Genomic DNA, 12,288 nt, shown 5'->3' on the forward strand with positions numbered 1-12,288 from the left:
AAGCCGGGGGTGCTCTAAAGGGAAATTTCAAATTTTCACGTGCACCTGTGATACAATTTGCAACGCCGCTGTTGTAAAACAGAGGATAATTAAACTTTGTTTATTCATATTTAATGCGGCTTGTTCCATTTTGTCCAATTCAACACGATTAGGTGCATTTTTAGCAAACCAATCTAGGATTTTTCAAAAATTCCTTACAATTAATACCACAAAATTAAATATGCCATACTGCTTTGTTCTGTTCGTATTGCTTTTTCCAGCATTGGCGAGGGTATTATATAAATAAATTAGGTTCTTAAGAGTTTAGAATAAAAAAAGTATATTTTAAAAGTTAAGGTATCAATTCCTGGACATTTATATTGAGTTTTTAACATAATTAGATAACTTAAACGTGATATATTTATATATCATTAGCTAATTCATCTGCTATTAAACAATTTGATGCACAAAAGAAATGAAATTATGCAAATATTAACTCCAATCTTAAAGATATTAAAACAAATAATAAAAAATATTTAATTTTTTAGTATAAAATGAAATTTAGTAAAAAATAAAATATATAAGTAATTATTATTTTCAAAATAAATTTTTTAAGAACTTAAATAAATAATATGGACCTTAATTGTATATTGGAGTTGTATTTTGCATGCAGTAATAATACTTTTTATTAAAATTAATATAATATAATATCATTTTATAGTAAATCCAATTTGATGTGATACTAGCTAGATTTCCGTAAGATTTGATTTTTGCAAACATTAAACACGCTAATGCTGTGCGGAAAGAAAGGTAGCTTTGGCACGGTGTACAAAAGAAACCAATGAAAAGTAAAAGCTGTTTGCAATTACGAGCGCGAAAAATGCGTAAGAACGAGCCTGCGGGTGGGAGAGTTTGGACGCGCGCGTGTGGCCATAAAACGAATAAAAGCGTCGACCGCATTGAAACAAGCAGCGGCAAACGAAATTAGATGGAGAGTCGGAGTGATATTATTGTGGGACAATGAGAACTCGGTCCAGGGTAAAAATAGAGAAAGAGCGGCTGCTTAATTTGAAATTCTATCAGTGAGTGGCGGGGTGGGCGGCTCGTAAAACGGCTCGCTTGACTTGCACACTGAATTGATTTGATCCAAATTAAATGCGCGCCCTTCCGCCACCTGACACCATCAATTCATCGCACTCGGGGCTGGTAAAAGATTGGAAATTTTTAGTTTTGCCCTGGTAATTTCACGGGATACTGTTTTGCTTGTGCATTTTAATTAGGTTCAGTTGTTCGAAATTCTGGACACGCTCCAAGTGCTTAAGTTGTTAGTCAGGAAAATTAGAGTTTTGGTTAAAATCGTTAGTATTTAATTTATTTCGGGTCGCTGTTGTTTATTCGCATCGGAATTTAAATGCTTTGGTTTTGTAAAATTAATTACTAGTAAAGTTTATTCAGCTTTAATTAATCAAAAACACGCATTGTTAAATTAACTTTCAAGAACCAGAAACTTGGTTCATTTGATAATGAATTAATCAGGAGTTTTTGAAATTAGTTGATTTTTTACATTTTCTTTTTAAGGTCCAGATAATTATGTACTTTTAAATTATAAATTTGTCTTTTAAATATAGAAGTAAACAAATTAAGTCTTTCTGTTTGGTCTCATCAGAATTCTATCGGTTTTCTTTAACTCAAGTGACCTAAAAGTGACGGAAACCTTGCTTGATGCGCCTGCAGCACTCCACATTATACAACCGGCCGGCCATTCAGGTCGTGCGGTGCAGTATAATTTCGCCCCCGTCACGGGCAGTTTGCCGCTCGTTTGAGAGAGAGTTGGGTGCTGTTTGCAGAGAGACCCAGAATTGGAGTTTCGGCGCAGGAAATAAGCACCCTGCGGGGGCGGAAGTTTGTCGAAGGGGCTGGCGGGCAGGAAGCCTTTCAATCTGCCTCTTGATCGGATTATCCTCGCTGAAAATCAAATGACTGTTTAAAGCGATTTCGCAGCCGTTTGAAAATTCATTTTTTATTCGTCGCGCTGAAAGATAGGTTTGTTTTGGATGACGGCCAAGGGCCATATTCTCGTAATTTGTGACCGAAGACACACTTTCAAATACCAGCTGACGAGCAAGTGCTGAGATGAACTTGTCTACACTTGCCTCCAACAAGATCAAGTCACCTAAACAAATTAGGAATAAATTATTCTGATAATTATTTAATTTTTCAGCCGAATGAATTGATTTTTCAAAATTAAAATCAAATAAATTCAATATTTTCCTAAATTGCTTTGAAAAATTACAAAAATCTTCTAATTTTGTTAAGAATGGTTAGATTGAAGCGATTAAATGATCAATTTTTGTCATGGCAATTAGCTTCAGTGGAAACTTGTACTCGTTTCTCTGCGAGTCGGCGTTCGCGTCGAGTCCAGCGGTCCCAGAAATAGCGACTTGTCCGCTCGGAATAATGAGAGAGTGGCACATAATAATAATAAATAGAGAGCGAGTCGCGGTGTCACTGCCCTTGGCCAAGCAGAGCGGCGGTGACGTCATTATTGTGTCTGCAAAGTGGGCATACTTCATATCTCATGCAGGACATGTGGCAGGGCCGCCGCGACCAGAATATATTTACGCGCGGCGCACACGTGACTCGTCTTGGCCTCCTCGGCAAAAAGAATAGTATCGGCCGCGTGCGGCGCAAGGGCGCGCGAGAGTCTTGCAAATTGAAATCAATCTGCTGTCCGGCTGTCGCCGCCGATAATTTTAAGTTGCGATCCGCGAGAACGCCTCTCGCGTTCAAACTGGCGGCCGAGCAATTTGAGAAAAAAAATGCGCTATTGGGCTAATTGTAAGGAAAAAATCAGAAGTTTTTTTTTAAATTAGAAATAATTATTAAAAATATCTCAATTTTTATATGCATTTTTACATAATTTATGATATTTTTATTAAAACTTATTCTTGATTTCATTTAATTATTTATCTATTTAAGTAAGATAAATAAATTATTTTACTTCAAATAAAATATCAAATCCTCATTATGGCAAATCAATATGTTATTATGTTATATCTGTTTAAATTTAAATTTCTTTTTTATTATTTAATACGAAGCTCTCACAAAAAGGTCAATGTTAGAATTTGCTGTAAAGTAAATTCTCCCACCGGAATTGTTTCGCAAATTCTCATCCTATACATAATTGAAGAATGAAAAAATAATTTATAAATATGAAAGTTTCATATAAAAAAAAACATAAAGTAGTTTTTCCTTGCCTCCTTGAAGCGTGTCCTTCTGCGCCCTTGTTTAATATTTACCTTGTTTCCTTGTTGTCTTGTCGACTTTGTTTTGCGTCAGGCTTTTAGCCGTATAAAAAAAAAGACAAAAACAATACGCAGAGGACATCAGTCTAGCTTTGTTTTCCAATCGGTCTTGCCTGATCCGGCGGCAGGCAGAATAAATCTCCGTCGCTGGCTCAAATTTCAATCACGTCATCCAGATCAAGATTTATTCGCCAATACCCTCTTGCTTTGCGTCTCAATTTTCGCAAGCCACTTTTCAAACCAAAAAATCCTAATTTGAGCATAAATGACATAAATGAGAAAGGAAATCACATTTCACGAAACGCGCGCTCAAATTTTAATTCCGGCACATCCATTTCTTTCCTTCTTTATTCGAGCCCCCGTCGTGAATAATTCAGCAGGCGGAAGAAGAAGCTCGCGTCGAAAAGTGACATGTGTTTTGAGAGAGCGAGAAAGCTGCAAACTGCCGCCGCATTTTTGTTTGTGCGAGTGTCGTCGCATAAACACGCGCTCATAATTTTTGAATGGCGATAATTCATCTCTCGTGGCGCGGATCAATACCGCCGACGAAAGCTGGCGGACGGGCGTGGAGGGGGTGCGGGGTGAAAAATGCATCCCTCAAGAGTCGTGACGCAACCCTCATTACACCGGCAAAATAATCATCATCATCCCGTGGACCCAAAGGGGTGACAAAACATACACGAGGCCTCGCCCTCGGTTTATTTTGTGGAAAACTTCGCGACATAAAAAAAATCTCCAACAGAATTTATAATGCACTCTTTTTATTTTCGTCCGTGCGCGGCCCTTTGTGTGCACACTGGGAGAAAAACGACTGCTTTTTTTCCATGAAATATATATCAGAGAGAGAGGTCGGGCCCGTCGCAATGAAAAGCTTTCGGAAGTGCGGTGAATTTTTTAAAATTCTTTTCGCGGCCGAGTCTGCTCGTCGCGCGGATGAGCGAAATGAGAGATTAGTAGAAGAGCTTTCTCACAAGGTTAGCCGAGACTTCGTACAGAATCAAAGCTTTTTACCTGCTTTTTTTCCACTGAAAAGGATTACTTGCAAGATTTATGAGGCAAAAGCTGACATTTTTCGAGTTTTTAATTAGAATTTAAATAATATGAAATTGCTATATCCAGATTAGAATTTAAAATTCTTAAAATTACCAGATATTTAATTAATTTTAGATCAATTTTATTTACTGAAATAATTTAATGATTTTGATTTAATTAGGAATTTCAAATCAAGCTGCAATTGGAAATTGAAAAGTTACACAAACGTGAACAAAGCAAGCTGAAGTAAAATTTTCTAACAGATTATTTATGTTATGCTTTTATTCTTCACAATTACAATCTGTTATTAAATAAGCAATAAATCAATCAATTAACAACCCAATTTCAACTCAAACTAGCACACTCGTTAAATGAAATTGCACTCTGAAAAGTCCGCAAAATGCAGAGACTGGTAAATAATTAACCAAATGGAAACCTCCACGGGCTTCACAAAACGAGACAGACATTTAGTTCCGCGAACTTTTCCCATTTGCAACTTCTGTTGTGCCCTCTCGCAACCCACGCAGTTTCGAGTTTCGACTCGCCACATCGGAGTAATGAGATGCAATAATTTTGACGCAAATTCCACCGCCGTCGTTGCAAAGCCCGTTGTCAAGGTAATCAAGTGGCTTTCGACGAGCGAGAAAACACGCGTCGAGAGCAATTAGTCAATTAGTGACTCGGTGCAGGAGCGTGCACGCTCTCGTGCTGCGATGCAATTCAAAACCGACGGGACTTTCGAGTCGGTCCCAGCTGGCCAATCAATCAGCACCGAGAGACACAAAAGCTGTGTTCAACAAATTGTTGTCTGCGAACAACAACAAGCCACTTCATCGATTCGCCCACTCACACTTAAATTAATCGCACATATTCTTGCTCCGCTCCTACAATTGAATGCAAACAACAACCACAAATAGGCCTCAAAGAATTTGAAATTTTAAGTAAAATTCTACGTTTTCAATTTTATAAGTTTTTAAAACAAAAATTTGAAAATAGTTTTCAATTATTTTTAAAAATTGGAAAACTCCAGAAAATTGTACATATATTTATTCTTGACAATTTATATACATTTTTCAAAATTTAATAGCATACTTTGCAGGGGTAACAAAATTTCGTATTAAAATGTGTACCATTTATGGAAAAAAATTTAAGAAAAATGTGTAAAATTTACTTTACTTATTTTCTCATCTCATGAAAAATGCGACTAAATTAAAAAAAAAATGAATTGTAAATCTTATAATATACAAATTCAATTGTACAAATAATTAGATTTCTTGCCAGTTTACAAATAGTTAAGTCAACCGTCAAAAAATTGACTTCGCTTTGAGCGAGCAGTAATCGATTCCAGCGCCAGTTAGGCCGTGAAGGGTAAAAGTCAAAAGGCGGCCGTGAGCAACGGTGGCGCACATTTTACTTTTTCCTTTCGGCGCGAATTTGAAATGCAAATGGGTCAGAATCGATTTTGCGAGCTTTTAATCTTCTTAATGGTGCTGCCGGCAAATCCTTGGCACTCCCGGACCACAACAACGCTGTGCCGGGTGCTCCGTGTGGAATTCAGCTCGAGACTTTTATTTGCTCAAAATATTTCAGCCGAGCTCTTTCTTTCTTTCGTTCGTTCGGTCGGTCGTTCGCCCGCAGATAAATCGAACAGACAAAAACAATATGTGAGGCTCGAAAACACGCTGCGCGTCGATATCGCGAGCGAAAGAGGACAAAAGGATTCAGGGAGGGGGAGGAGGAGGATATTTGTCACGCGAAATTCGTGCGCCGAAATCAAAAGCGCGTTTGAAGAGCAAGAAACGAAATCGCTTTGAAGAGGCAGAAGAAGATGATGAGAGAGAGGAAAAGAGAGTTGTATGTCTCGGACGTCGCAACTCGTTGTCGGTTGACACGCCTTTGATTTGATTCTTTCCTTAAAAGCTCGAATTTCATTTCTGTGCAAAATATTGTTGATGGAAAAGGAAGTCAAAAGTAGTTTCTTGTATATTTATTACATAAAAGCGACAAAAATCAATTGGTTTAAAATAAAATTCATTTATATTAGCATATCATATTATAATTTTGAGAGGGAAGAAGACTAGTGGTTTTTAATTTGAAATTGCTCAGAAAATGATTTTTTGTATTAAATAAAAGTAAAAAATAATCTGCGTATTTTAAGAGTTTTAAATTCTGAATTTATTCCCTTCAAATTCATATATTGCGATTTATCGAATTCTAATTAGAAACTCCACTAATTTCTAACTTTAAAATTCAGGAAATCTCCCAAATTAAATCAACTTACACAAGTTGTATTCAGTTCTGCTCCTAGATTAAAGTAGAGAGTAGAGGTGAAATCAAAAATTAACACTCAAAATATTAGAAAACTGCAAATTTTAAATTCAAATATAATGGCAGAATGGAAAAAACTCATTATTATTGTGTTCTCATTTTGAAAGATGAAGTTTTTATGAAGATATTAATTCTGTTTCTTGATAAATACACGCAAGTTAAAAAAAATCACTCTTCTAATTTACTGCAAGCAACGTCAGCAAAAATTTTATTTTTAAAAGATCCTCTAAATAAATGCGCAAGCATTTTATTTCTCATTTTGCAGTTGCTAGTATTTAACGTATTTAATTAATTTAAAAGCAAGTTAAGCTAATGGAGTGTCGCGGCTGTAAATCTCGTGCTGCAGCTTTAGTGGATGCTGCGGAGACGTGCGGGAAAATCGTGACAAACGCGCGCAGATAGCATCTTAAAACGCGTCATAATTGCAGCCGAGTGAAAATTTACAAGGCGGATAACGTTTCACGGCGGAGAGTCGCTGTTGTCAGCGGCCGCGTTTTTTGTTTCTCAGCAGCGCAGACAGATCGACTGTCAGGAAATGCTGGTGGTGTGCTGCGTGTTTGTATACCAGCGAGATACATATACACTCGGGGCCATTGTCTTGGCTGCCGGCGTGCGAGCTTGAATGGCTGCTGCATGGAAATTACTCAGGCGGCCGCAGCCATATCGCTGATTGCGCCTCAAACGCCGACAAAAGCGGCTCGGCAAAAATGAACACGCTCTCGCGAACGAGCAAGCGAGCGTCGGCGCCGTGTAAATAATTAGACAAATGGTAGCGCGCGTTTTAATAAAAATTATTATCGTTATTATTTCGGGAATGCTGTACTCGAGCTGAAGTGTCACCAGGCGACTCTTTTGTCGCCAGCAGGGAAACGACAAATTTTATTTAATATTTATTTAACAACTTATTTTAATTTTAATTAAAAATGATAAAATTAAAATGGAGTATTTAATTATTTTTCGTGATAAAATTATTTATAATATTTATTTTGATTTTATGAATATATATCCGATCGCAATTTTAAACATTTGAAACATGCAATAAATTATTAATATATTTGATTTAATTTTTAAGCAAAACCTATAAATATAATTATATATTACTATTCCACAATGGAAGTCAATTAAACGAAACAAATTAATTTCAATTTTAAACTCTGACGCACGTATATTTATTATAAAAATATGTATGATTGTTATATAATATTAATTTATTGATAAAATAGAAAATTAGCATTCATAGTGAAAAATCAATGTAGGGCTTACACTGTCAATGCTTTGAGAATTTAATTAAATAAAAAACCTATTCTATTCTATTCTATCCTCGTTGATAAGACAAAAATTAATGAGATAGTTTTAATGTACTAGCAGACTGGAGGTCACCATTTGTGGTCATCCTTTTTTTGAGCCCGTGGTTTGTTTTTATTTGTGATCATTTCAAAAAATGTATCATTCTCAGACATTGATTTCCCTGTGCTTTCAATTTTGTAAATAATCTGTGAAAACAGAAATTTTGTTAATTTTCATTGTTTAAAAAGTTGCTCGATTTCTTTCACCAAGCTGAATATTCAGAAAATTCGTGGAAAATCACGTCGAGCAAACTTTAAGATACCAAAATTCCTTTTCCACATTGTAAAGAATTTATTTTTATTACATATTTTATTGTTATCTTCATTTAAATTTTAAAAACAACTATAAGTTACTTCATCAATCTTCAAAATCAGAATTAATTTAAATATATTATTAGGGAGAAACAAAATAAAATTTGCATTTTTTTAGTAATATACTCCATTAAAAAAAAAACCCCCATTCAACATTTTATTTAGCATTTCTTTTTTTAAATAAAATAGTAATTACTGTCACCATTGAACTTTTAACCTTTTTCCTGTGCCTAAATTTGTCTTTCCGACATATTATTTAAGTTTTTCCGCCCTTTCGGCCGATTCTGCGGCGGCATTCCTTCTCTTTTCCGGTGGCGGTTTGCCCTTGGCCCCCGGGACTAAGAGCACACATATGTACATATACACAGAGTGTACAACATTGGCCTCTAACGAGGCGTGTCTGCAAATTGGAGCGCAAGCGGCGCGCACCGAAACCTGGAGTGCCGTTTTGAAAAAGCTGCACCTGCCAGGCTGGGCGACCTGCCTGAATGGCGGCGAATTAACGAGACGTGCAAAGACATTTTTTAATCCGCTCTAATTCGGAAAAGTCTCGAGCCAGCGCACTCATTCCCTGCACCAATCGAGCCGTGCTCTCGTGTTTTCACCGCAGTGCAGCCGCCGAAAATGAGTAAAAAACGCTCAAAAGATTCGCGCTCGAGGCGAATCGCTTTTGATCAATTCAATTGCCTGTGAAATTTTAATGCTCAAAACCTTATACATGTACCGAAATTTGCTATTCAAGCGAAATATCATCAGAGCAATGAAACTGCGGCATCGTGCCGTCTGCAAGTTTTGAAATTTTAGCTTTGGTGAAGAGGACAAGAAATAAATAAAAGCTGAAAGTGAAAAACAGGAGCTTTTTCGTCGCTGGAAATGTTTTTACTTTATTTTAACGGCTCTACCAGTGACTTGGGCTATTTCATGAGGAGGGAAAACAGGAACAAAATCAGCGAAATTAAAAAAAAAAAACATCAAAATTAAAAAAAAAGAATGAGGATACAAATGTCAAAAAATAAATATTTTTTAATTTTTCTGATTTTTGTATTTGTTTTCTTTCTCGTGAAATTGGGTTGTAGACTGCGAACATAAGCTCTTTTGCATTTCCTTTACCTTTCAGAGGATGTTCCGGATTTAAAGAAAACAAAATATAATTGGGTTCAAAACAAAATATACAGCAAAACCATTCCGCTAAATTGATATTTTTGGTGAGCATTCAATTGTTATTTAAATTTATCAGGAATTTATTTAAAAAAATTTATCAAACGCTGTTAAAATTCTACCAAATAGAAACCAAAATATTAGGGAATTTTGGAAATTGCAGTAAATTTACATTATAAAACTTAATAAGGGTAAAAATGTTTAGTGTTTTTAATTCAATACAGGAAAATCTTGAAATAAATTCAAAGCTCTGCAATGAAAAATATTTCTTCCTGAGGTAAAAGGTAAAAAGAAGACATTCCTCGGATTTTTGATTACTGTTGTAATTTTTCTTGCGCGCAGTAACACAAAAAATTGCACAAACCCTCATAAAGCATGGCACTAATCCCAGAGAAATGTGTGCGGGGCCGGGGGCAACCCTCTCTTTCTCTCTGCGAGTCCCTCATCCCGAATGTCAGAGCCGGAAAATAATAATCGCAGTCAAGGTTGAATCCGCTGCTCTCCGGCATTGCTTTCAATCTCCCTCGTCTCGTACGTGTCCGAGGGCGGTGCATTAATATTTAAATGCGGCGCGCGCGAGCGAGTGAGCGAGAGATGGTTCTTTGTCGCTGCTGCGACTCAATTTGGCGGAGTGCTCGACTCTGCTTGGCAGAGAGATCACGTGCGCCAAAAGACAAGCCAATTTGTTAAGCGAGCCGTTAAAGGGGATCCTCTCGACGCAAAACAACGCAAATCCGGCGCCCGACAAACCACGCGATCGTTCTGCCCGTTTAATTATCCCGACTGCATTATTCACGCGCGCGCCTTCAGATTTGCCGAAACCACTTGTGCACGCACCGGAATGGCCTGCCGCACGCACTTTTATCCTCCAGAGAAGCGAATTCGGAATTAGTTGCCGCCCACCGAGACCAACCCCGAGAACGGCTCCTTTTTGCCTCCGATTTTTTTGTACCTACTCCGCACTTAGCAGATATTAAACGTCGCTCTGATTGCAATTTAATTTGAACAGCTTTATGAGTTTCTCAGAAAGATTAGTTTAGTCATTTTCTCTCCATTATTTGAACATCTGAACTCTGAACACATAAAAATTATAGTTATTTGCACACAAAAATGTAGCAAAAAATTATCACCGGACAAAAATAACAGAATATACATGAAAGGGGTCAATTTTTTAATGTGAGATTGGTGAAATTAAAACTTTCATTAGAACGAATTTAAATTAAATAGTTGAGAAATAAAATAAAAGTATTAAAAAATTTAATTAGCAAAACATAATTACTTCATATTAAATGATTATTTTTGTGTTTTAATTTTAACTTTATTTTGTTCAATTTTAAATTTTTTTAATTTTATTTAAATTAAATCAAATTAATATTAATAAAAATTAAATTCAGTATGATGTTTAAAATAAATTACAAAAGATGTAAATTTTACATATAAATAAATTTACTAGAGCAAAGTTTATTATTTAATATATTAAATCTGAAACTTTCGTATCGTTTTCCCTGTGGCTAGTATGGTTCCTCTGTTATATAATATTTATTGATTAAAATTTTAACAGTTGGAAATTACTGAAAAAAAAGTACATAATTGTAAGTTGTCTAGAAATTGATAAAGTGTAGAAAAATAAAAGTTCCTCCATCGGTGAGGGCGCCAGAACCAATTTCTGCCTCTGATCCTCTCGCTTACCGCCTTGTCAGCTTCTTTCTGGCACTTTCACGGGTCGCCTGGTGAAATTCAAATTTAAAAATGCACCGCCTAAGTAAGGGGTTTTCTGTTCGAGCAAGGGGAGGAGTGGATTTTGCGAGGCGAGAGACAAAAAAAAAAACGCGAACGTGAGTTCGATCGGGGCGCGACAGGAAATTAAAAGGTCTCAGCCCCGCACTCTCGGCGACGAATCGTTCCATCACTTGCAATAATAATTTTTCCTTTGTGTGTTGCAGGAAGTTGGAAGCATCATCGGCAAGAAGGGCGAAATAGTCAAACGCTTTAGAGAAGAGGTGAGTTATTAGACACTATTACATTGGAAATTTTGATTACTTTTTTAATGAACACCAAAGCCATTAGAATTATATGTTATGACCTGTCAAAATTTAGAATGATTGTTTATTCTAAGTTTTTATAGTGAAAGTGTTGACGAGATTATTTCAAATTTATTTGATTACTTGGCTATAAAGTTAATTTTTTTGGGAGATTATTAAATTAAATATTGGAAAATATTTTTACAAAAATTTTATTTGAAGTAAAATCAGTTTTAATGAAAAAAAAATATTATATATATTTTATTATAATATTAAATAATTTAAAAATAAATTACAATAAAGGAATAGGTTCAGATTTTACATCATTGTTGTTCATGCCTTGAAAAATTTTATTTTACTTTATTAAAAAACAAAAAAAAAACAGACAAATCCTTTTTTACGATGATCCAGTCAAGCTGAATTTGCCCGCATTTTTCGCCCCAAATATTCACTTGATCTTCTCCTCCACTTGCCCCTTTCACGAGCCGGCAGCGTCTCGGCGCCGAGCTGGATTTTCCCTAATTTTCAAAAATAGCCACCCGCAGTTATCAGATGTTGTACGACTAATTCTGCCTTATCTCGCAGTCCGGAGCCAAAATCAACATTTCCGATGGCTCGTGCCCGGAGCGAATTGTCACCGTCAGCGGCCCCACCTCCACAATCCTCAAGGCCTTCAGCCTCATCTGCCGCAAATTTGAAGAGGTGAGTTAAATACAAATAATGTTGGTTGGAAGGGAACACACGTTGTTATACAATCGGTGTGAAATGGAGCCGCTTTGAAAAATCAATTTGTTACTTTTTATGAGA

The 12,288-nt window shown here is 36.2% G+C and overlaps 1 protein-coding gene across 5 annotated transcripts in view; it reads left to right on the plus strand.

Annotated features, from left to right (window-relative positions):
- LOC132205352 (poly(rC)-binding protein 3) overlaps positions 1-12,288 on the plus strand; it is a 118,101-nt gene that overhangs the window by 88,841 nt on the left and 16,972 nt on the right. For all 5 annotated transcript variants that reach the window (XM_059634345.1, XM_059634346.1, XM_059634342.1 and 2 more), the window contains 2 exons: positions 11,404-11,460; positions 12,067-12,183. In XM_059634345.1, the coding sequence (XP_059490328.1) occupies positions 11,404-11,460; positions 12,067-12,183 (174 nt within the window). The remainder of the gene's footprint in view (positions 1-11,403; positions 11,461-12,066; positions 12,184-12,288) is intronic.

The sequence above is a fragment of the Neocloeon triangulifer genome, unplaced genomic scaffold, assembly GCF_031216515.1.
Source record: "Neocloeon triangulifer isolate White Clay Creek 2 clone unplaced genomic scaffold, ASM3121651v1 ptg000002l, whole genome shotgun sequence".
In the NCBI taxonomy this organism is placed as follows: Eukaryota; Metazoa; Arthropoda; class Insecta; order Ephemeroptera; family Baetidae; genus Neocloeon; species Neocloeon triangulifer.